Source organism: Dreissena polymorpha, chromosome 4 (genome assembly GCF_020536995.1).
Source record: "Dreissena polymorpha isolate Duluth1 chromosome 4, UMN_Dpol_1.0, whole genome shotgun sequence".
Lineage (NCBI taxonomy): Eukaryota > Metazoa > Mollusca > Bivalvia > Myida > Dreissenidae > Dreissena > Dreissena polymorpha.
This window is the reverse complement of record NC_068358.1, coordinates 48,009,667-48,034,880: the sequence shown is the minus strand read 5'-3', so window position 1 is coordinate 48,034,880 and position 25,214 is coordinate 48,009,667. Positions and strand designations below refer to the sequence as shown.

The following is a 25,214-nucleotide window of genomic DNA, read 5'->3' as shown; positions in this document are numbered from 1 at the left end:
GGCTTCTTGCCAGTCACTCCTACATCTGATGCCCTCAAGTACAGCTTTTTCTCACGCAGTATACCACTTTGGAACAATCTACAAGCATTCGTTGCTGAGACCCCCTCTCTGGCATCCTTCAAGAGTGGGCTATTCAGCCTAACCTTCTAAGGGGACGCCCTCCCAGTTACGAATTAAGCATTCAAATGGCGGACTTGAGCTATGTTGGTGGGGCCTTGTGCCCTGGTAACGTCACGGAAGTTAAATTGGTCTTGACCTGATGGGTGTGAAAAGTAACTGGGGCCTCTACTACACTTTCTTACTTTTTTACTTTACTTTTTTCTACCTTTACTATTGTAGCTTTACGCTTTACTTTATATTCTTTTCTTGCGCACCGTCAAAGAAATGTCAAGCCATGACAGTTGTTGAAACAAATTATCATTATATTTTGTATAGTATCGATATACATGCCGTCGCGTTAGTCGGTATGAGAGTCGTTGGTTTGTAAGATGCAGAGTTAAAAGCAGTAAAAATGCGTTATTTGCTTCAAAGACGTATAAGAGGTTTTTGGGATTTCGATAATGACGTCAACACTGCGGCCATTTCGCTATTGTTTACATTTGATGAACCGCATCGTGATCAGATTATCATAACAATCTCTACTTGACACATATTTGCGACCCTTTTTAAGAACAACAAAATACTCAGAAATTGAAATTCTTTCAGAATAAATTCAATTCAATGAACGAACACAAATAAGGACGAAAATAAACAACAATAGATTGATTTCGTGTAATCAACATATAGAAACTGATTGAACCTATATGCCTGTAAAAACTTACCTTGTTAAAGATTAACTAAATCCTCTTGATAAATGTAATTGTTTTTATTTAATTGTTCACACCAATTTGGACACTCTTTGTTTAAGCATTTTTACCCCAGTGTTAAATTGCACCTTTGTTCATCACAAACCGATTATCTCGTTATAATCGGATACTGTCCAGACAATTACTAAGAAAACAGAGAGTCATAAACCCGAGGACCTATACCCTGAATAAACCACATGTGTCTGGTCATTAAACACAATTTATGATACCTCCAGGTCATCTCTTGGCATATTGAGCAGTCAGTTAAGCCAAATACAGTTGCTTTAATAAAATATTTGAACATATTTAAAAAATATACATTTGTCATAAATTGGATTAACAGGAACTGTACAGGGTATATATATTAGCCAGTTTAAGCATAACAATACAGTGTTTAAGAACTATAAATTTAAAATATTGTACTAATTTACTGCTACACATTTAACGTATTTAACGGGTACCTGCAAATGTAAACTCTGCTATAACGTGTAAAGATCGTGCGTAACTGCGGTGTTCGAAACATCATCATGAAAACAAGCAACCACGTTGTATCATAATAGAGATATGAATTACTTGCGTAAAATAAATTAAATGTATAGATTTATGGTATCATAAAATGCTAGATTTCTATCGCTCATTATCACTAGTAAAGTGTTTTCAATAAACGTGTAAAACAGTTCAATTTTCAAAATATGCAGGTGTTTTTTCTCCATTTGAATGCTAAAATTTATTAATATTTACATTCAATGTAAAACGAAACGAAAATTCATTCAATGTAACAGAAAATTAAAACTACATTGAAAGATTGTAATGTATTGCGCTGTTTTAGAGCTTTGTTTTATAACTGATTCAATGCACCTCTTACAATAAATTTCTATCGCCGATGAAAAATAACACTATCGCATCCACACCACAGGCGATTAGCGTGTGGCTATGATATTAATTAGTGAAAACATCATTTTGAATGATAAATAATCATGTTATAACGAAAAATTAAATTTTCTGGAAAAAAAATCACTATCAAATATATATATAACAAGGTATGCAACTCAAGATCACCCCAAAACGGGGTGCATCGCTTTGAACAGCCATATCTTCATCAATTGTGCAGCGATTTTCACGATCTCGGTCTTATTAAACGCATAAATGAATTTCCTTTCTTGAAATGTATATGTCTTGCAATATTTTTACAAATGCTGGGTCAACTTTTAAGAAATAACACGATACGCAACTCGTATGACCCAGTTGACAATGATCATGCAGTCTTTAAGACTGAAATCTTCACAGAGTAAAGGGCATCTTCCCTACAAAGTTCATGCACCTCGATACCATAATTCAATAAAACGTATGAAAAAACATTATAACCGCTCTTGTCGTTACATTATGCATCAAGACTAACTGTCCAGCGCCGTTTGAAACCTTTGTTTACATACATTTCAACTAAATGACATTTTAAGCACACGAGTGATTTCATTGGTCCAATGCGGAGGTGTGTCTTTACAACTGGAGATTTCATTAATAAAGACTGCATGATCATTGTCAACTGGGTCATACGAGTTGTGTATCGTATTATTTCTTAAAAGTGGACCCAGCATTTGTAAAGATATTGCAAGACATATACATTTCCAGAAAGGAAATTCATTTCTGCGTTGAATAAGACCGAGATCGCTGCACAATTGATGAAGATATGGCTGTTCAAAGCGATGCACACGTTTTGGGGTGATTTTGAGTTGCATACCTTTTTATATATATATTTGATAGTGATTTTTTCAGAAAAGTTAATGTTTCGTTATTATATGATTATTTATCATTCAAAATGATGTTTTCCCTAATTAATATCATAGCAACACGCTAACCACCTGTGTATTTTATAGGTCTTTGTTTTCTTTTAGATTTGAACTCAATTTAAGATCTAAATTTCAATATATGAAAATCATACTTAAAACACTTTAATCGTAGAGCGGAAAACTAAAATCAATAAATAACAAAATCGGGCTGTAGTCAATCGTGTTATAAATGTATTCGACTCGTATATTGTATGGCTAATTTAGTTAAAACAGTATTTAGTGCGTTGTAGCCTCTTACCCACAAACGCAAACTTTATAGCAGATGTAAATTGTAACACCGTAAATAAGCAAGCATGTACGGCCAACCGATCATCGTTTTGAGTAAGTAAAATCCCGTGTTTTCGTTTATTTAGTACGCTATATTTATAAGGAATGACATTTTAAAGTATTAATCTCTTGTTTCAGACCAGAATACCAAGCGAGAGTCTGGAAAGAAAGTCCAGTTTGGCAACATAAATGCTGGCAAGGTAGGACATGTTTTGCATGGCGGTCGCCATGTTGTTAATTCCGGAATGTTCGATGTCGATACATTGATAATAATCAGTAATTAAATAAAGATAAAGACTCAAAAGCTTATTATTTCACAGTACTTACACAGGACAGTACTTACCAGGTCTTTTTATGCCTCCGGTTAGCTAAAGAAACTTCAGCGTACAGTTTACATAGTATTGACAGACCTGTACGCTGAAGCTAACCCCGTATTGAAAGTCAACCAGAGTCATAACATATTTATGTCACGCTATAAATCAAAGAAAGCTCATTTTCTTGGATACATTTCTACATATATTGGTGAATGAATATTAAATACTGCATCGGGGATTGTTTTAAGGTTCAAATGTTTCAAAAGCAACTTACAATATACGAAAATAACTCTCATCAGTCTGAAATTCACAATTTTGACGCCATTGTCGCTTTGTCACGTGACAAGTTTTCATTTCGATACTTTCAGATCGACCTTGACATTATTTGCTGAAATTGTAAACATTACTTTCGTTTTCTGAAACCTATTATTTGTGATAAACAACTTACGTCTGGTGGATTATAAGACTGATTTCAGTAAGAATCCGGTAGTTTTAAATAATATTTACTTTGAGTTTGTATTTACATTACAATTTGTTTACAAAACAAGCGAGAATAATCTAAAATACCGGGAAATGTCATTCTGAATTTGAAAACACTTGAGCACATGGTATGTTACTAAAAATAGAAATAACGTCATATGACTGTGAAATCTCGGGATATTCACATTTCAAGTAAGTCTGACACATCGCTTTTCTTCTCGATATGTAATAGCAGAATAGATAAATTTTAAATGTTTGAGATAGTATTTTGTGAAAGATTATATCAGTTAAATGTAAAAAATGTCAATCTTTCCGATCAAGTGGTTGATTTGGGACAATAACTGCATTTAAAAGCTGTTTTGGGCCAGTATTTATTATCTGTCAACTTTTCGGGAATTTCTGGTTGACTTTCCTTATGGGGTTGGTCCATAACTATAAAGTCGCGCCAGTCAAAAATCATAAAAAGCGACATTTAAAGTTATGGTAGCCAGAACTAGCCTCCGGTAGGGTGGCATATAGCAGTTGAACTGTCCGTCAGTCAGTATGTTTGTATGTCAGTCTGTCCGTCCGTCCGAAAAAAACTTTAACCGTGGCCATAACTTTTTCACTATTGAAGATAGTAACTTGATATTTGACATGCATGTGTATCTCATGGAGCTGCACATTTTGAGTGGTGAAAGGTAAGGGTGTCCCGTTTAAATGGTTGCGTTTCGTGTTTTGCTGAAAAACGTTTACCAAAACTGTAAACGTTTAAACGACAGTCAATATCAATATAATAAATATTGGGGTGCAAATAAAGTAGCCGACTAGCCGTACAAAGTGTATCGATGACAAACTGCGAAACTGGGTACTTGTGGTAAATCCGGGCTACCGAAATCGGCAATAATTTATTTCTGATTGGTTAGCAGATGGCATAAACATGAACGGAAACTAACGGAAAATCTTCGCTACTTTCCGAAAATATTACAACTTGGCAACGAAACAGTGCATATGCCGCCATCTTGAAATATTTTAAGAGATTGATTAGCCAAGTCAAACACTGCGGTAGCATGTTGAAAAGGAATATTTTAACCAAATTTTATATTGATTACGTTTTTGCTAGTTAACTGGTTTTTCATTTTCTGCGGTCAGACGATATATGCATTGTATTTCATATGCAAAATATGTGCATTTGTTTCGGAGTGTCGTTTTCGGAAACCGTATTTTTCATTGATTTTACATTATTTTCGATGTTCTTTATATTGTTTTTATAGAATGACGAATACACATGTGGTGATTCGGATGCTCTGTTTTATAATATTTTAGGGTTTTAATATGACGTCATTGCGGGAATGGGATATGCACTGAATATTACTTCCGGAAATAAAATAATATTTTCGGTTTGGAAATGCGATGGTACTGATGCTTTTTAAACGGACATAGGGATACCGTTTAAACGGTAATGTTTCGTTTATTTCATTTCGTTTAAACGTTTAGAAAAATCTGTAAACGTGACACCCTTAGTGAAAGGTAAAGGTCATCCTTCAAGGTCAAATGTCAAATATATGGCATCTGTCTGTCCAAAAACTTTAACATTGGCCATAACTTTCAATATTGAAGATAGCAACTTCATATTTGGCATGCATGTGTATCTCAAGAAGCTGCACATTTTGAGTGGTGGAAGTTCAAGGTCAAGGTCATCCTTCAAGGTCAAAGGAAAAAAAAATAAAATCAAAGCAGCGTTCTCATGAAGCTGCACATTTTGAGTGGTGGAAGGTCAAGGTCATCCTTCAAGGTCAAAGGTAAAAAAAAAATCAAAGCGGGGTTCTCATGAAGCTGCACATTTTGAGTGGTGGAAGTTCAAGGTCAAGGTCATCCTTCAAGGTCAAAGGTAAAAAAAAAAAATCAAAGCGGCGCAATAGGGGGCATTGTGTTTCTGATGAACACATCTCTTGTTTATAGTTCTTCTTGAATGTGTTGTGATTCTTCAGTTCTTCCTGATAAAACCAAATTCAATGTCAATAATTTAAGTTTTAAGTGTCTCAAATCAAATTTAATCAACCTTAAACATCGTAACAAACACAATACCTTTTACCATTGATATCAATTTGCGTATTGTGTGTGGATAAACGCTCAAAACAAACAGTTGATAAAAAAAACAAACATCAACAAACTTACTTTAAAAAAAACAACAGAACAATCAGTCTTGTAAATAAGACCCACAGGCTGGACCTTACAAAATTTTACAGGACATGTCCGTCAGTCCGGCCATGTTTGGCAGAGACTGTTTGTGCTTATTTTAATTAATTAAAAAACCCTTTGACTTAGTGCATTGCATCTCAAGGAACGCATCCACTATAGCAGAACCCTGAAATAGTGGAAATAATACATTCATTCTGCGTTACTAGAGACCAAGTTTGTGACTAAGTAGTGCTGCACATTATCCTGCGGAAAATTACAGAAGTAATATTTTCAGTCTTTTATCTGTAAACCAAGATGCAAATTTAGTTGATAAATAGTGAAATAACTTATTTTTTGGGCTGAAGCCACCATACCACAGCTTACTTACATTTAAACAGGTTGCGGGTTCTTATCTTAAGAGTTCTTATCTGATTTTATTTTACTGAATAGATAATGGTGACTTGCAGGAAATAAACAAGTCAACGTTGATGCTTACTCAAAAATCTGTTTTAATTAAGAATGTATGAATACCAAGTGCATGGAAACTCACCAAAATAATAAACTGAAAGCAAAATTTATTCAAAATCAATTTATCATGCTTCCGGGGTGACATTTCATAAAGATACATTCCGATAATTGTCAAAGCTGTGTGATGTCAGATTAAGTACATGTTTACTGCAGATCCACTTTTTCGGGATCTAATTTTGCGAGTTGGCCTTGGACCCAATTTATTTAACCTCCACTATGATTTTCTGTATAATCCAACATTCATAAATGAAGTTTGGTTCAGATTGTTCATCTTTATTGTACATCAAGTTTGCGCTTGTGTAGTGTTTTTGTGTTTTATATTTCTTTACCTCCATCATTCTGTTGTAGGCGATTGCAGATGTGATCCGAACATGTCTTGGTCCAAGATCCATGCTGAAGATGCTCATGGACCCGATGGGAGGCATTGTTATGACAAATGATGGCAATGCTATTCTGCGAGAGGTATATAACTGTTTATTTAAATAGAAATGGCGCGTCAGAGGCCGAGGCGTATCCCCACGCCACATATTTGACCATGCGGGCGCCCCAGGGTTGATAATGGGGCCATGCCTAGTTGAGATTGACCGTATTGTCATAAGAGATGTTCAGTATCAATTGGAAGGAAATCGGTGTAGAAATGAAGAAGTTAATGTAAAATGACATAAAACAAGAGATGTGTTTTGTCTGTTTTGTGTCCCCTACTGCGCTGCTTTGATTTATTAAAGAAAAATTTATTTGGCAGGTTCATGAATTACCTCCCTTTAAAGCGTATTACTTCCTTTGGATTTGTTTTTAGCTCACCTGAGCGATAGCTCGAGGTGAGCTATTGTGATCACTCAGCGTCCGTCCGTCCGTCCGTCTGTCTGTAAACAATTTGTAAACATCTTCTTCTACTAAACCATTGAGCCAATTTCAACTAAATTTCATGTGGAGCATCCCTAGGTCATGGGACAAAAGAATTGTTAAAAAAAATTTGATCGCATAACCAAGATGGCCGCCATGACCATATATGGTAAAAACCTTTAAAAATCTTCTTGTCAGAAACCGCTCATCAGATTTTCAAAAAATTTCACAGTGATGACCTTTGAGGGCTCCCCTGAAAAAGTTGTTCAAAGAAATTTGATTCGTCAAAAAACATGGCCGCAGGAGCTCGTTGAACTTTGCATGTTTATTCGTTTTTGCCTATTTTGTGAAAACTTTCAAAAATCTTCCACATTTTTTGTTCGATCCTTTCCAATTTTGCACAGTGTCTTTATATCAATGAGGACACGAACCCTACAAAAAATGAGCATTATTGGTCCATGAAGTACAGAATTACCTCCCCTTGAATTGAGAAAATGGTGTTTATGCAATGAAGTCCAAATTTTTCATCCAATTCTTTCCAAACTTGTAAGGATTTAGCATGGTTCAAACAAGGGAAACAACTACGGTTAATGCATGTTCTTTTTATTACAGATTTGCCTCCCTTTAATTCATTCAAAATCTCATTTTACAGCAGAGATTCCAAATCTGACCTGTAAATGAGCCCCATATTTACTGCCAGTGCTAGGTTACCTTTTCCCATTCGATCATTCCTAAGTATTGGTCTTGTAATGCTGCTACTGCTTCTGCTACTGCTACTACTACTACTACTACTACTACTACTACTACTACTACTACTACTACTACTACTACTACTACTACTACAACTACTACTACTTCTACTACTACTACCACTACTTCTACTACTACTACTACCACTACTACTACTACTACTACTGCTACTACTACTACTACTACTACTACTACTACTACTACTACTACTACTACTACTTCTACTACTACTACTAGTACTACTACTACTAGTACTACTACTACCACCACCACCACCACCACCACCACCACGTCTACTATTACTACTTCTACTACTACTGCCACTACTACTACTACTTTTACCACTACTACTACTACTACTACTACTACTACTACTACTACTACTACTACTACTACTACTTCTACTACTACCACTACTACTACTACTACTTCTACTACTACTACTTCTACTACTACTACTACTACTACTACTACTACTACAACTACTATTACTACTACTACTACTACTACTACTACCACTACTACTACTACTACTACTACTACTACTACACCACCACCACCACCATTCACAGTGACAAAAAACGTATTCACACAATGGCTGCTACTACAACTTATAGCCCATATAGGGGGGCATGCATGTTTTACAAACAGCCCTTGTTTCTATGGGATTTTAACCACAACTGTTCATGTTTATCTCCGACACATATTTTTAGGTCACCTTCATGAAGTGACACGGTGAGCTTATGTGATCGTGTGATGTCCGGCGTCCGTTGTGCGTGCCTGCGTTTGTCCGTGCGTCCGTCCGTCAACAATTTGTTTGTGTAGACAGTAGAGGTCACAGTTTGCATCCAATCTTGATGAAATTTGGTCAAAATGTTTATCTTGATGAAATCCGGTTTGGGATTGTATTTGGGTCATCTGGGGTCAAAAACAAGGTCACAAGGTCAAATAATAGAACAACCTTCTGTAGACAATAGAGGTCACAGTTTTCATCCAATCTTTATGAAATTTGGTCAGAATGTTTATCTTGATGAAATCTGGGTTGGGATTTTATTTGGGTCATCTGGGGTCAAAAACTAGGTCACTAGGTCAAATAATAGAAAAACCTTGTGTAGACATTAGAGATCACAGTTTTCATCCAACCTTTATGAAATTTGGTCAGAATTCTTGATGAAATCTGGGTGGGATTGTATTTGGGTCATCTGGGGTAAAAATCTAGGTCAAATAAATAGAAAAACCTTGTGTTGACAATAGAGGTCACAGTTTTCATCCAATATTTATGAACTGTGGTCAGAATGTTTATCTTGATGAAATCTGGATTGGGATTGTATTTGGGTCATCTAGAGTCAGGAACTAGGTCACTAGGTCAAATCATAGAAAAACATTGTGTAGACAATAGAGGTCATAGTTTTCATCTGATCTTAATGAGTCAGGTGAGCGATTCAGGGCCATCATGGCCCTCTTGTTTTCACTTTTGACCTTGAAGAATGACCTTGACCTTTCACGGCTCAAAATGTGCAGCTCCATGAGATACACATGCGTGCCAAATATCAAGTTGCTATCTTCAATATTGCAAAAGTAATGGCCAATGTTAAAGTACATAAAATAAACAAATGAGTGAAAATCTCTGACCCTGCCCCACCCCAACCCTCATAACTTTTGACCCTGGGGTCAGATCAAAATTCCAAATAATGCACTGTCGCTAGTGCTGCAACAAAACGCCAAAAACCGTATTGCAATATATTGTCAGTTCAAAAACCTGTATTGCAATATGGCAATATATTGCTTACTTGTACCAAAATTATAACTTGCCAATTACCTGATAATCCTGTATATTCCAGTTTTAAAGCAAATTCTGGTATATATTTACTATAAATGTGCTCAAGAATAACAAGAAACACAAACATTCGCAAATTTTCTTAAGTATGAAATACATTTTGGCATTCGTTACTATTTAAAGATGTGATAAAATAACGTCCAACCGGAGCGTTTTTTTCCACTGAACACGCGTAATTCACCTGACGTGATGTTCCCTTTTTTATACAACACAAAATACACCCATACTTTCCATGCCATGTTCTACATGTCTGTATAATTTTCGTGCGCTTTTTATTGAGACAAAGGATTAAGCACTTTTTATTTGACGCTAGAATTTTTATTGTCGCATTAGCATTAAAATTTGGAAGCGTAATTCCGAAGTTCGGAATACAAATTTAATAATGCTCAATTCAGAATCAAACAAAACATTTACAGCTGTGCGCAATTAATTCAACGATAATCTGTTCAAAAGCATCGAACAAATGCTCCGATGTAACAACGCTACTCCGTATAATACACTTTCAGAATGCTATTTTTACGGAATTTTTTTTTACACTGCTTTGTTTTGTTTACCTTGTTATCATTATTTCGAATGGCTTTTCTGGACGAAATGTGAATGAATTTTTGTAAAATGTTCGTACCGGTATGATGAAAATCGTATCGCAATACAATATGCGAATTGCGTATTGCGATATATACCGATAAACCGGTATATTGTTGCAGCACTAACTGTCGCACATATGCTCATAGCTACCAAGTGTGTAAGTTTCAAGGTTCTGGCGCTTATAGTGTAGGAGGAGATAGTGGCCAGGACTGAAAGACGGACGGAGATAACCACAATATCCCCACGCTTTTCAAAAAGCCTGGGGATAAATATAATATTTGTGTCTGGTATATATTTTTATGCCCCCAGTAGGGTGGCATTATAGCAGTTGAACTGTCCGTCTGTCTGTCAGTCTGTGCATCGGTCCGAAAACTTGAACGTTGCCCATAATTTTTGCACTATTGAAGATAGCAACTTAATATTTGGCATGCATGTGTATCTCATCATGGAGCTGCACATTTTGAGTGGTGAAAGGTCAAGGTCATCCTTCAAGGTCAAATATATGGCTTCAAAGCGGCGCAGTAGGGGGCATTGTGTTTGTGACAAACACATCTCTTGTTCGATATGTTTTCTTTCCTATTCATTCACCAGTACACAACACACAACATTCCAATTCTGTTGTGCGGTCTAAGCAAAAATGTTGTATCAAGTAAGATTTGCTTAAAAAATCAAAGCAAAAACTTGCTTAAAATGTTTTAAGAATTACTAACATTTTATTCTCTTTTAGATAAATGTCCAGCATCCTGCAGCCAAGTCGATGATTGAAGTAGCCAGAACACAGGATGAAGAAGTGGGGGACGGAACCACATCTGTCATTATTCTTGGTATCATATTCGGATCTAATGTAGTGATTTTAATGATGGCTTGCTTGCAAGGTTGGATTATTATAAACGTCGCTTGAAGTGAGTGTCTTGGCAAGTGTGCTAAAAGTGAAGAATAAAAAATAAAGCAGTCCCCTTAAAACTAAAGCAGATAAATCAAGTTGTCTCTTTAGTCCATTCTTACTGAAGTGCGTGTTAAACATGCTTAATATGTAATTGAACACTTCCTCTTTCTAACTAAAATTGTGTTTTTTTGTCAAGGTGGGGAGGTGTTGTCAGTGGCAGAACCTTTCTTAGAACAGCAGATGCACCCTACAGTCATAATCAGTGCTTTTCGTATGGCACTGGAGGACCTGCTGGAAACACTGAAATCCAAAGTCAGGTAAACGCACTCTGATTCTTTTGTGACAACAGTGTTTTTTTTTCATTCAAAATTGGGTCCGGTAACCGGACCCATTCCCAATGGAAAAAAGTATATATTTTTCCCAAATGGTAGCTAAAAAATCCCAATGGAAGGTTTCCAAAAATTTTTTTTTTTTTTAAAGATCACAATATTTTGTTCATCTCCCAACCATACAAGATCAACCTTAGCAAATATAATACTGGACACAATTTTGAAACATTTGTTAGCAAAACAACAACAACAACACTAATTTCCCAATTTAAGTCAAAACTCCGCAAATTTTCCCAATCCAAAGTGACCTGGTCCCATTCCCAAAATGGTGAAAAAACACTGGACAATGAGTCTAGGGTTTTCTACAACAAAAAAATTGTTGTCCAGCAAAAATGGGTTGTATGTAATATGCGACCAGTGTAGCTCCAGACTAGACTGTTCTGTTACAATGTCAGCTATTAAGTCAGAGAAGACTTTCTGGTCTCATTAGCAGACAGGATTGCTTCTGACCAGTTTGCGCAGATACGCTTGCTGGTCTTGAGCTATGCTGGTGGCATATGGCATAAGACATATTTTTGCATGACGCTGGTCACACTTGATGGGAAGCTCTTCACCATATATTTTTGTGTTGTTGATCTAATTGATATTGTCAGCCTTCCTTTGTTTGTACCAAGTATATTCTCATATATCCTTTATATAGTCTATTTGAATTTTAAAAAAAGGTAATTTATTTTATTGAAATGGCTGACATTTAATGATTGATAAGTAATTGGCCGTATTTATGATTATACACTTAATCATCATAATATTACAAAATTGACATGTGAATGTTTATTTCAGCACACCTGTTGATATAACGAATAAAGATGAAATGATGAAGATCGTCAAAAGCTGCGTTGGAACCAAGTTCATGAGCAAATGGTTTGTTTGTTTGCTATTGCATCCTTGTAAAATAAGGAATGTACTTTGTATAAATTTGAACTGATTATTGTTCATGGTTGCTTTCAAGGTTATCTTAAAAAGTCATTCACCTTTTATATTGATGATGTCATTGATTTTGAGGCCAATTAAGAAAAGTAGTTGCTAGAACATTTCACATAGGCTTGTATTTGCATAAACAATGTCTTACTCGGTAATTCAATTTCATAGCCTTGTAAATTGCTCAATTCAAATAACCATAGCAGTAGACTAACTTCATTTTTATTTGAAAGTTATTAATTCGCACATTGCATATGTTATATCGATGTGTTTGTGAAGGTCTGACCTGGCTTGCAAGATTGCCCTTGAGGCCACAGCTACAGTCGCCTTGGAGGAAGGGGGCAGGAAAGAAATTGACATCAAGCGCTATGCCAAGGTGGAAAAGGTATAACTGGCTGCTGTAGATTGTTTTCATTCTTTAGCTTAGTCATTTTATTACGTAAGTGGTGGCATAAAATGATAGCACAATGTCATAAAAAAAATTGAATGTAATATTTCCACACACAAAAAGAGTGGAAAGTGATATAGGCTTATTTTAAATTTATTTTAAAAAGTAGAGCCGATCTGTTTCCAATTAGTGTATCATGAAGTATTTGCTTAGTTTTTGTTACGGAGCAATGGTATGTTTTTCTCTTTTGGGTTATTCTGCAAGACTTGCTACACGTCATAAGGTGTCTACTTTGTACTGGTTTGTTACAGATTCCAGGTGGTACAATAGAGGACTCCGAGGTGTTGACTGGGATCATGATCAACAAAGATGTGGTTCACCCCAAGATGAAGAGGTGCGTTTAGTGTGGGGTTTAGAGTGGATATGTTTTTAATGCACATTTGTGATGACATGAAAGAAACTTCATTTTTATACAAGTAATTTTTTTAATACAATGATTCTAATACCATAACTGCTTCATAGAATATGTTCACAAACTTTTGGATTAGTAGTTATTACCAAAATGATTCATCGCAGAAATATAAGTTTTTAATTTCAATGATTTTTCAGGTAAGTTGTATACAGGACTTTTTTTATATATTTTGGCAGACACATTACATAGCTTGTAAACTCAGTAGTCAACACATTGTTCAAAGTATACAAACTTGTCAAACTGGTTATTAACATAACACAGAAATGTTTTCAATAAATTCAAGTAATTTTCCAGTGCGTTCTTGTCAGACAACATAAAAGAGATAATGAATTTTTATATAATGTGGTCAATGTATCTTACTCACTTCTATGATGTATATCAGGCGTATAGAGAATCCCAGAATCCTTCTGATGGACTGTAACCTCGAGTACAAGAAAGGAGAAAGCCAGGTGGGTTGCGCTTGTTTATGAAAAAGGAATAAGCAAGGAAATTTGTTTGCAGCAATCAATAGACAGAATATTGTCTGATTTCACTTGTGTGTGTGGAATTAGTTAAGGTTGTTTTGATATTTTACAAGGAATTTTTTTTTTATTAATGTGGGCATTTCTTTATATAATTTGTGTCCCAAAACAAGATAACGTTTTTGAAAATAAAATAATGCATTGAAATCACTGGTACTCATTTATTTTATATAAGGTTCAAGTCTCTCTATATATATATATTGATGTATTTATTGTTAATTGCAGACAAACATTGAAATCTCAAAGGAAGAAGATTTTTCGTAAGTGAATTATGGAAATTTTAAATAGAAATTACTTGTTTAGCACACTATACTGAATTAATTTAAATTTGGCTATATCATATTTTTAACCAGGTTTTTAACCAGGTTTTCCGTAGGAAAAAACTGGTTATTAGATTGGCGAATGCGGGCGGGCGGGCTGGCGGGCGGGCGGAACAAGCTTGTCCGGGCCATAACTATGTCGTTCATTGTCAGATTTTAAAATCATTTGGCACATTTGTTCACCATCATTGGACAGTGTGTCGCGCGAAATAATTACGTCGATATCTCCAAGGTCAAGATCACACTTTGAGTTCAAAGGTCAAAAATGGCCATAAATGAGCTTGTCCTGGCCATAACTATGTCATTCATTATGAGATTTTAAAATCATTTGGCACATTTGTTCACCATCATGGGACGGTGTGTCGCACGAAAGAATCACGTCAATATCTCCAATGTCAAGGTCGCCACGACTAAAAATATATTTTTTTTAAAAACAAACTTACAAAGGGGGTTAATTTTGTTTGTTCATTTCAAAAGTTCAGTTTGAGTTTTCTCCCTTTATCATATTTTTTTTTCACAATGAAAACCTGGTTTTGTGACAATTTTGTCCCTTGTCTTGTCTTTTGTTGCTATATTATGTCCTTCTAATGTTCCTGATTTTCATTATTTGTCATTACTAGACAACATAAACGATCACTGACTTATAATTGTTTAATACTTGTATGTTAATTAAGCAATTTCAATTATTAATTATAATTGAGATTGAACAAATAAAAGTTAATCTTAAAGTCATATGGTTAACTTTAAAACTGCTGAGAATGATGCCTGATACTAAATTCGCCGAGTGATAACTGTTGTTCAATATTTCAGTAAGATCCTTCGCATGGAGGAAGAGTTCATTGAGAAGATGTGCAACGATGTGATAGCGTTGAAACCTGACCTGATCATCACCGAGAAGGGTGTGTCTGACCTCGCCCAGCACTATCTCATCAGGGCCGGAATCACAGCCATCCGCCGTGTCAGGAAGTCGGACAATAACAGGATAGCCAGGTGAGGGGGCGAGTAGAGGCAGGAGAGTAATTTGTGTTATATCGGGGTAACATAACAGGATAGCCAGATGAAGGTGCTAGTAGAGACAGGAGAGTAATTATCCCCCGCCATAGGCGGAGGGATATTGTTTTGGCGTTGTCCGTCCTTCCGTCTTTCCGGCCTTCCGTCCGTCTGTCCGGCACTTTGTGTCCGGAGCCATATCTTGGAAGTGCTTTGGCGGATTTCATTGAAACTTAGTATGAGTATAAATAAGAGGATGGTGCATGCAAAATGGCATTGTACACCATCTGTTTATAACAGAGTAATTGCCCTTTGTATCTTGAAAAAATGTTTTTTTGTGTGTCCAGAGCCATATCTTGGAAGTGCTTTGGCGGATTTCATTTCAACTTGGTATGGTATGAATACAGGCCTAGAAGAATCCACTCGACCGCTCTCATATGCGAGTGAAGTTGACGGTCAGTCGAGTAAAGTTTGTTAAATACTCGACCAACCGGGCGAGTGCTGTTTTTCAAGTTGAGAAATATAAATTCAGTTCCAGAACTCCTTCCACATCGATACAAATTGCGAACAATTTTTCAAACGAACAAAAAATAGGTTTAGTACACAAAGAAACTGCTGTTTCGTTTTTACAATGAAAAATGACGTCACGGGCACAGTAAAAATAATTCTCGAAATCGGCTGCGCTCTTTTCGTAGATGTCAGTGCTCTTAGCTTATCGATTAAAAGTGAAAAAAAACAGTTAAATATATTGGTCATTCTGTGAAGAAAAATTTTCGTTTTAATGTTAATATCAATAAAAAAATAATACATAACTGGTAAATTATAAAACTTCTTATATATTTAATTAGAAATAAACAGAAACAATAATTATTAATAAAAACAGAATAATTCGTGATCAGAAGCCTTAGCCAAAATTTACCAAATTGTTAATCAAGCGTGTCTTTAAGTAAAAGTTCGTCTGAAATATTAAAACTCAGCATGGAAAAGGGTTCTATTTTAAAATATATGCAAGGTGGTGGAGACAGGGAACAGAAAGAAAGGTCATCAAAACGAGAAGCGGAGAGTATAATATTGAGAAGAGGAAACAGGTGCAGAAAACGTAAGGAAAGCAAATAATGTCTATCAGATAATGTAGTTAATTTGTTTGCAGTTTAGTGTCACTATGTTATGTAGTTTAAAAAGGTTTTGGTTGATCATTACTATAAATATAGATATATATTTTTTTATAAATGCAGGGCTAGTAGATTAAAGTGAAGGGCGAGTGGATTGTCAGGCCTACTTGCCCTGCAGGGCGAGTGGCTCTGGAAAAATTCTTCAAGGCCTGGTCAGTATATATATGGATAAGAGGATGATGCACGCCAAATGGCATTGTTCACCATCTGTTAACGAAATTATGGCCCTTTGTATCTTGAAAAATTCTTTTTTGAGTGTCAAATATAATACTTTTGTGTGCAGAAGCATATTGGCGGGGGATATCAATTCAACGAATTTGCTTGTTTGTGTTATATCAGGGGAAACATAACAGGATAGCCAGGTGAAGAGGCTTGTATAGAACGTAGAATGGTGAAATGTGCAGACTTGGTCTTGCTGTATCCTGCTTGACCCAGATAAAAATGTATAATTAATTCTCAGTTGAGGCGTTGAGGATTGCCATTTACTGAGTGCTGTCAGCTGTCCATTCTTGGTCCCACAGTAAATTGCTTGTGTTGAACTTCAAGAGTATTTTCTTTTTCATCAATGCTAAATAAAATTATACAGCCATTGTGCATTACTATTTAATGCATGGTCACCAAATTATTAACATATGAGCCTCGTTCTAGGAAAACTGTTCTAAATGCATGTGGTTAAAGCATTATCCCAGATTAGCCTGTGCATTCTGCACAGGCTAATCATTGATGACACTTTCCGCCTTAACTGGATTTTTGTTTAAAAGAGACTTCCTTCAAACAAAAAATTCAATAAAGCAGAAAGTGTCTTCCCTGATTAGCTTCTGCGGCCTGCACAGGCTTATCTTGGACAATACTTTACGCATTTAAATTAAGCCCAGTTTTCCTAAAACATGGCTCATTGTGCCAAACTTGCAGAGTTTGTGGAGCCACACTTGTCAACTATAAAATACCAGTATATGGCCATTCCCTAGTTCTATCTTATGCATGGTCACCATTAACATTTTACCTCGCTTACAGAGCGTGTGGAGGGACAGTTGTCAACCGTACAGATGAGTTGAGGGAGGAGGACATGGGCACAGGCTGTGGCCTGTTTGAGGTGAGGAAGATCGGCGACGAGTACTTCACGTTCCTCGTGAACTGCGAGAACCCGAAGGCGTGCACAATCCTGTTGCGTGGAGCCAGCAAGGACATCCTCAATGAGGTGGAGCGTAACCTGCAGGACGCCATGAACGTGGCACGTAATGTGATGCAGGAGCCCTTCCTTGTGCCTGGGGGCGGCGCTGCTGAGATGGCACTGGCTCAGGTGAGAATACGGATGTTTGAGTGTAGATGATTCTGCGAATGATATTCGTGTTTAAATTGATGTTCCATGTTAATATATTATGGCATTTGGACATCACAGCTTAAGTGGTTCAAGTATGTTATTCAAAAGAACACATTTATTTCCTTGGTAATGTTTGTGATTTTTGATCAATCAGAAGTTACCTTTTAACCATAACTCAAGACGAGCTTAACAGTTTATAGCATATCCCCAATTATTTTGTAGTTAAGTAAAGCTGAATAAAATGGGATCTTCTAACTTTGAACAATATAGTTTTGTTGCAGTTGTGGTTGGGTTATTTTGTTCAATGTTGTAAAATTTAATGGCCAGCTAGCTCAGTCGCTAGAGGGCTGGACTACTAATCTGACGATTGCAAGTTTGTTTCCCTGCCTGGACATATAACTTGTTTGGGCATGAGGTCATGAAATCCTTTTGATTGCCAATAATCCATTACATCTGATTTAAGTAGGGCAGTTTTCAGTTATAGGCAGGCAAAAGTATTTGCACTTGGTGCTGGTTAAGTAAGCTAAGTCTTAGTTAGTAAACTGACAGCTGTCAAATGATTGAAATACTGTTAAAATAATCAAGTTAATAAACAAATTTTAAATATGAGCTCTGCTCTGTGAAAAAGGCTTTTGTTGAGAACAATGGATAGGATCGCTAAAAAAACTAGTAAAAACTACTAAAAAATGATTTTTTATTGCGATAATTGTTTGTGTGCTTAATTGTCTCAGAAAAAAAATAAGTGGGATTTTTAAAAACTGAATCAGCCTGGTTCTAAATTGTATAAATGTTTTAAAATCAGATGTATCAAATGATAATAAGGGAATTTAATTTGTTACAATAAACAAGTTAGACCCATTTGTTTTCCATCAATGCACAAAAGTCAACACAATACAAAGGTTGTTCCAAAGTAATAAGTCACAATTTAGATGTTGTATAAAAGTATTTTGACACAATTCAGAAATTGTATACAAGTAATTTGACTCTTTTAAGATGTTATATAAAATTAACTATTACGCTCATCCCCCATAGGACATAAACGTATGTCTGTTTCTGTAACATGCTTTTTGAGATCTGTATTTATGTGAGAGTTTGTTAATAAATGTTCTGCCCTTATTTCTGTCTATCTAGATCAGTACCGAAGCTTAACATAATCCTTAATTTGATCCTTACAGTGCTGTTATTTGAATGGCAGACAAAGAGATTGGCCCAGTGTTTAATTTCTGTATTGTTTTTCAGGCGCTAAATGAGAAAGCCAAGAGTATCACGGGTGTTCATCAGTGGCCATACAGGGCGGTGGCGCGGGCTCTAGAGGTTATACCCAGGACCCTCATCCAGAACTGCGGTGCCAGTACCATTAGAACACTCACAGCTCTTCGGGTAAGGGCTGGCTCTCCTTCTCTTTAAATTCTTTGCCAACAAATAATGTCTTGCGCAGCTGCTGATCCAGTCTGTAAATGAGCTGCTAAACCAGTCTGTAAATGAGCTGCTAAACCAGTCTGTAAATGAGCTGCTTAACCAGTCTGTAAATGAGCTGCTAAACCAGTCTGTAAATGAGCTGCTAAACCAGTCTGTAAATGAGCTGCTAAACAAGTCTGTAAATGAGCTGCTAAACCAGTCTGTAAATGAGCTGCTAAACCAGTCTGTAAATGAGCTGCTAAACCAGTCTGTAAATGAGCTGCTAAACCAGTCTGTAAATGAGCTGCTAAACCAGTCTGTAAATGAGCTGCTAAACCAGTTTGTAAATGAGCCTCATTCTGGGAAAACTGGGCTTAATGTATATGCACAAAGTGTTGTCCCGGATTAGCCTGTGCAGTCTTCACAGGCTTATCGGGGACGACACTTTCAGTCTGGACTGGATTTTCGTCTGGAGAATTACTGTAAATGAAGAATTTCATAAAAGCAGAAAGTTTTGTCTAATTAGCCTGTGAGGACTGGGCACATGCATTTTCCCATTTTCTGAGAGCAAGGCTACAAATGAATTCATAAAGAAACCACGTAATGTCATAAACTTATTTAACTCTTCAACATATAACCATACAAAACCGTATTATGAATGCGTGAAGAATTTCTAGCAGAAAGTTTATCCTAGTCAAACATTTTTGATAACATATATAAAGCACTAGCGTAATATTTACTTACACTTCCATGCGCAGGCTAAGCATGCCCAGGCAGACAGCAGGTCCTGGGGCGTGGACGGGGAGACGGGTAACATCGTGGACATGAAGGACTACGGGGTGTGGGAACCATACTCAGTGAAGGCACAGGTCTACAAGACGGCCATTGAGGTGAGACTGCAAGCTTGCCAGGGTAGACGTATGTTGGGTTGGTTTGATCTATATCGTGTTAATACAATAATAGCTGTCTGATAAGATGTGTTATACATACAGTTTTATCAATTAAAACCCTACTGTTAATCATTAAATTATTGTTATTTTTTATAAAAACTAATATGCACTTTAAATGTTCGGAGGGTCTCAAATGCACCACAATAATTTATAAATTTACCTAACTTTCGTAATGTTCATCTTAAAATTATGTGAAGATGTTCATTTTGGGGTCAGTGCAAGAAAACTATATTTCTTTAAATCGCAGTATGAACATCTAAAAAAAACCTGTTTGAAAGTACCTATAACTGACCTATTGGCATAGATTTGTTTTTGTAAGTTTTGGGGTTTTAAAACCATTGGTGTCGTTCAAATACTTTACCCATTCTGTCAATATGTGTCAATAATTGAAACCTTTGTTGGCGTCGCTCTGGAGAGCGGCGACTAGTATGTAATGCATTTTTTTTTCGCTTATGGGAGGAGAAGTTATTTTACAGATCAATGTATATATTTTTGTTTTAAGAATATCTTGCATAGTGGTGATTTTTTATGTAAATTAGTGTAAATAAGTACTGCATTTGTGCATATTACATAAATTACAACATTTATTGCCAATAATGCAAAGCTAATTGTTTTAATTAATAACTGATTCACAACTGATCACAGGGGAAAGATCACAGGGGAAAGATCACAGGGACTGGGCAAATACGGGAAACTTTCTGGTTTTGTATAAAAACCAAACATAATCAAAATATATTTATTTTGTGGTTTTCCTAATTTCCTTATTTAGTGGAGAATCAATATAGTACGATATTTGACGACCAATCGAGCAAGCAAGTTTATTTGAAGGGGTAGTGGTACGATAACGTACAATGTATTAGTTTATTAATAGACATATAATAACGATCGCTATATACAACTTCACCAAATAGCAGTACATAAATAATGACAGCCGGAATAGCTCAGTTGGGAGAGCGTTAGACTGAAGTTTTTTACGCAACAATCATCTAAAGGCCCCTGGTTCAATCCCAGGTTCCGGCACGAACGGAACAGTTCGGTGGCTGACAATTTTTTTATGTCCCCCACTATAGTAGTGGGGGACATATTGTTTTTGCCCTGTCTGTTGGTCTGTTGGTTGGTTGGTTGGTTTGCGCCAACTTTAACATTTGAATTAACTTTTGCAATATTGAAGATAGCAACTTGATATTTGGCATGTATATGTATCTCATGGAGCTGCACATTTTGAGTGGTGAAAGGTCAAGGTCATCCTTCAAGGTCAAAGGTCAAATATATGGGTCAATATTGCTCATTTAATGTACACTTTTGCAGTATTTCAATATTCAAGATAGCAACTTGATATTTGGCATGCATGTGTATCTCGTGGAGCTGCAAATTTTGAGTGGTGAAAGGTCAAGGTCAAGGTCATCCTTCAAGGTCAGATGTCAAATATATGTGGCCAAAATCGCTCATTTTATGAGAACTTTTGCAATTTTGAAGATAGCAACTTGATATTTGGCATGCATGTGTATCTCATGGAGCTGCACATTTTGAGTGGTGAAAGGTCAAGGACAAGGTCATCCTTCAAGGTCAGTAGTCAAATATATGTGGCCCAAATCGCTTATTTTATGAATACTTTTGCAATATTGAAGATAGCAACTTGATATTTGGCATGCATGTGTATCTCATGGAGCTGCACATTTTAAGTGGTGGATGGTCAAGGTCAAGGTCATCCTTCAAGGTCAAATATATGGGTCAAAATTGCTCATGTAATGTCACTTCTGCAATATTGAAGCTAGCAATTTTATATTTGAAATGCATGTGTATCTCATGGAGCTGCACATTTTGAGTGGTGAAGGGTCAAGGTCAAGGTCATCCTACAAGGTCAAACGTCATATAGGGGGACATTGTGTTTCACAAACGCATCTTGTTCAGTCAGGTTAATAAATATAATAAAGCATTATTTTATGTAGACATTTTAAAATCCATTTTACTACAATTGGACATTTTTATTAAAATTAATGGTGACAACGTTAATTAAAATTTCTTACATCACTTAACATCACTTAAATATCTTATAAAAAAATAAACGTGTTTTTATATTAACAAATAAATGCAAACAACACATCTATTATCCATGTTTTTTTATGGTTGCCTATCATAGGCCCTAAGTACTATCCCTACCACATATAGAGCGCGAAGCGCGACACGTATTATTGATTGTAACAATGAGTTGCGATAAAGGAAGCAGCCACTTACCAAGGTGGAGCTGTGTCCCGGCAACCTGTTCCCTAGAGTCAAGTCAAGCGCTCCTCAGAGTTTGTTTTTTTATAACCACATATAGAGCACGAAGCGCGACACATATTACTATCCAGGTGGTATGGGCCCTTTAGCATTATCCGACCATTACGTCCATAGTTATCTTCCTTAGCATTTGAGAAATTTGAAATCGTTGTTCGAAGTCCAAAATTTTCATCCGATTGTTCCCAAACTTTCACAGGTTTTTTTTTAACAATGAGGACCCAACCCAAACTCTATATGAGCAATATCGAACCATAAGTCCAGAATAATGTCTCTTTGAATTTAAAAATAAAAGTGAAAAACTGCTTGGTTAGGTGATTATGTCAACATTTTTCACCAGATTAATTCTTTCCAAACTTACAGTGTCTTCATGTCAATGAGCATTTTTACCTCATTTAAAATGAGAAACATTGGGACAATCAGTCCAGAATTTTTTTCTATTAAATTTGACAAAATAAACAATTTCCACTTGTTTAAAAGATTTCAAAACTTTCGTCTGAATCTTTCCAAACTTGTTAAGTGTTTTTATATCAGTATTACTCGAACCCAGTTGAAAATGATGAATATCGGAGCAATAAATCTATTATTATCTTTTACTGAATTTCAAAGTATTGTGAAATGCAGTTTCTTTATACAATTTACAGTTTTCATTCATTTTTTTTTCAAACTTTTACAGTAATTTCATATCAATGAGTACTCAACCCCTATTGTAAATGTGCAACGTAAGAATAAGATCAGAATCATCTCCCCTTGAAGTTGAGAAAAATATGAAATTACGCTTACAAGATGAAGCAGATTGTTTAAAACCTACACAGTTCTGTTCCATTAATGAAAACTGCACACGAATACCAGTAAAAAAAAAGAAACTAATGTAAATTAAATGAACTATGAAATATTTGGGAGTTACAACACAAAATCATAGATAATGGTTATTTGGGGGTTATAACACAACATTATAAATAATGGTTATTTGGGGGTTATAACTCAAAAAAATATATAATGGTTATACTAGTATCTTTTTCTATTTTGTTTAAAATAATCGGCCAATATATTAATATTTACAGTAGAAAAAAAATCGTTCCATGTAACTTCATTGAGTGCCTTTTACACTGAAATTCCCGATGCACTTTGATGCTTTGCATCAATACTTATCTTGTTTAACTTTTTTAATAAAAAAAATATAAATACAATATAACTAAATCATGTCCTGCTTTGAAGCAAAGAAAAATTGGCTATTTGTAACCAGCTTTTAACCAGAACAGCCTGCAAGAACTCGCAGTCTGTTCAGGTTTTATGCTGTTTGCTTCTTATCAGTACCTTATGCTTGAAAATGAAGCCTATATAACTTGCATCTACATATAGTAAGAAAGGTCTTAACTTGCCTTTGTTTTTCAAGGGACTACAAACCCATCGAAGTGTGTTACTGAGTCGTAAAGGGTCTATAACATTTTCAGACTGCCATCCTGTTGCTGCGTATTGACGACATTGTGTCTGGCACCAAGAAACAGATGGATGCCCTGAATGCCCCCTCTGGTGGAGGTCACAGTGCCCCACCCCCACAGGGTGGCGAGGGGGGTGAAGAATAATCTCCACGGCAACCTGAACTTATAGGACTTTAATATTAAACAAATTGTCTACAACGTGTACTTGTTTAATTTATTTGTATTTGAACAAAATGTGCTTGATATTGGAAAGGTTTAAGTAAGGCACCATTGTAATTGTGTTCGGTTTGCAATAAGATATTGTTATAGTGTTTTCTTTGAATTAAAAAATGAAGGTATTTATGATTGATTTCCTTAAATGATCATGGCAGGTAAATGAAGAAACCATTTGTTTACCTTACTGTCTATAGCATTAATGCTTATTGAATATTTTATCATTTTAAAATGCAAAATGGTTATGCATTATACTGAAATTGTCACACAAAAGTATTCATTTTATTGTACTAACATAAAACTGTGCTTTTTTAGCATTTTTGTAATAAACATTTGAAGCTTGTGCTTACGAATTGTTAACCTTGGGCATTTTGGATTCATTTACCTGTGGGTAGTAAGGATGGCCTGAACTTGATGATCGCCTTTCTAATGGAATAGTGTTTCTTCTCCATTTCAATTGGAACAATCTTTATGAGGACAAAAGGTGCTAGTTCTTCCCACAAAAAACTACATTGTATTTAAAAGGGTCTCAATAAGTTGAGGATTATGAAACAAATGATGAAAATAGTTTCAATTCTTATAAGCATTGTTTTAATTAAATAAATAGATTAAGCTGTTATACGCTTTTTCATAAATAAAGAGAAATGTATGCAGAAAAAAACTCTTTAGTGATTGTTTTAAAAAAAGGAACCATTATATCAGCATTGGAAAATGATTCGAATTTATTATTTTAAGCTAACTGCTTGTATCAAAACAGTTATTTTGGTTTCTTATTTAAGTTTAACTCTTTTGTTTTTACTAAGCTTATGTGGGGACTTGTGTCACACTGTGCAAACAGCCGGGACTTCATGGTTTTTGATGTGCATGTCTTGTAAATAACTTGAGTACAGGGCATGCAGTAAAATAAATGTGTGAGTAATTGACAGTCTGTTTGTCCTGGGACTTCTGAAATTGCTGTCATGTAAGTTTCATCATATCGGAAAGTAAATGCAAGCCTTGTTCATAAAATGTAAACAGTTTGGGTCGCACCTTTGACCTCGTAACAAAATATTGGTAAATCTTGTGGCATATGGTCAAGAGAAAAGAGCAAAATGATGTTGT

General features: G+C 35.7%; 2 protein-coding genes and 1 non-coding gene across 3 annotated transcripts in view; 2 read left to right on the top strand and 1 right to left on the bottom strand.

Moving 5' to 3' along the window:
• Positions 1–25,214, bottom strand: part of LOC127880130 (pyroglutamyl-peptidase 1-like) — a 483,820-nt gene that overhangs the window by 289,261 nt on the left and 169,345 nt on the right. The gene's annotated exons all lie outside the window — the stretch shown is intronic.
• On the top strand, positions 2,911–24,456 carry LOC127880115 (T-complex protein 1 subunit gamma-like). Its single transcript, XM_052427346.1, has 15 exons — positions 2,911–3,013; positions 3,098–3,159; positions 6,790–6,903; positions 11,184–11,280; positions 11,539–11,659; positions 12,512–12,592; positions 12,929–13,034; positions 13,349–13,431; positions 13,892–13,958; positions 14,256–14,290; positions 15,161–15,340; positions 17,527–17,812; positions 19,073–19,213; positions 19,990–20,121; positions 23,913–24,456. The coding sequence occupies exons 1-15, from the start codon at positions 2,986–2,988 to the stop codon at positions 24,042–24,044; spliced, it is 1,665 nt and encodes a 554-aa protein (XP_052283306.1). The 5' UTR covers positions 2,911–2,985; the 3' UTR covers positions 24,045–24,456.
• Trnaf-gaa (transfer RNA phenylalanine (anticodon GAA)) lies at positions 21,112–21,201 on the top strand. The gene is given in 2 exon segments: positions 21,112–21,148; positions 21,166–21,201. It is a non-coding gene; the product is annotated as a tRNA-Phe (tRNA).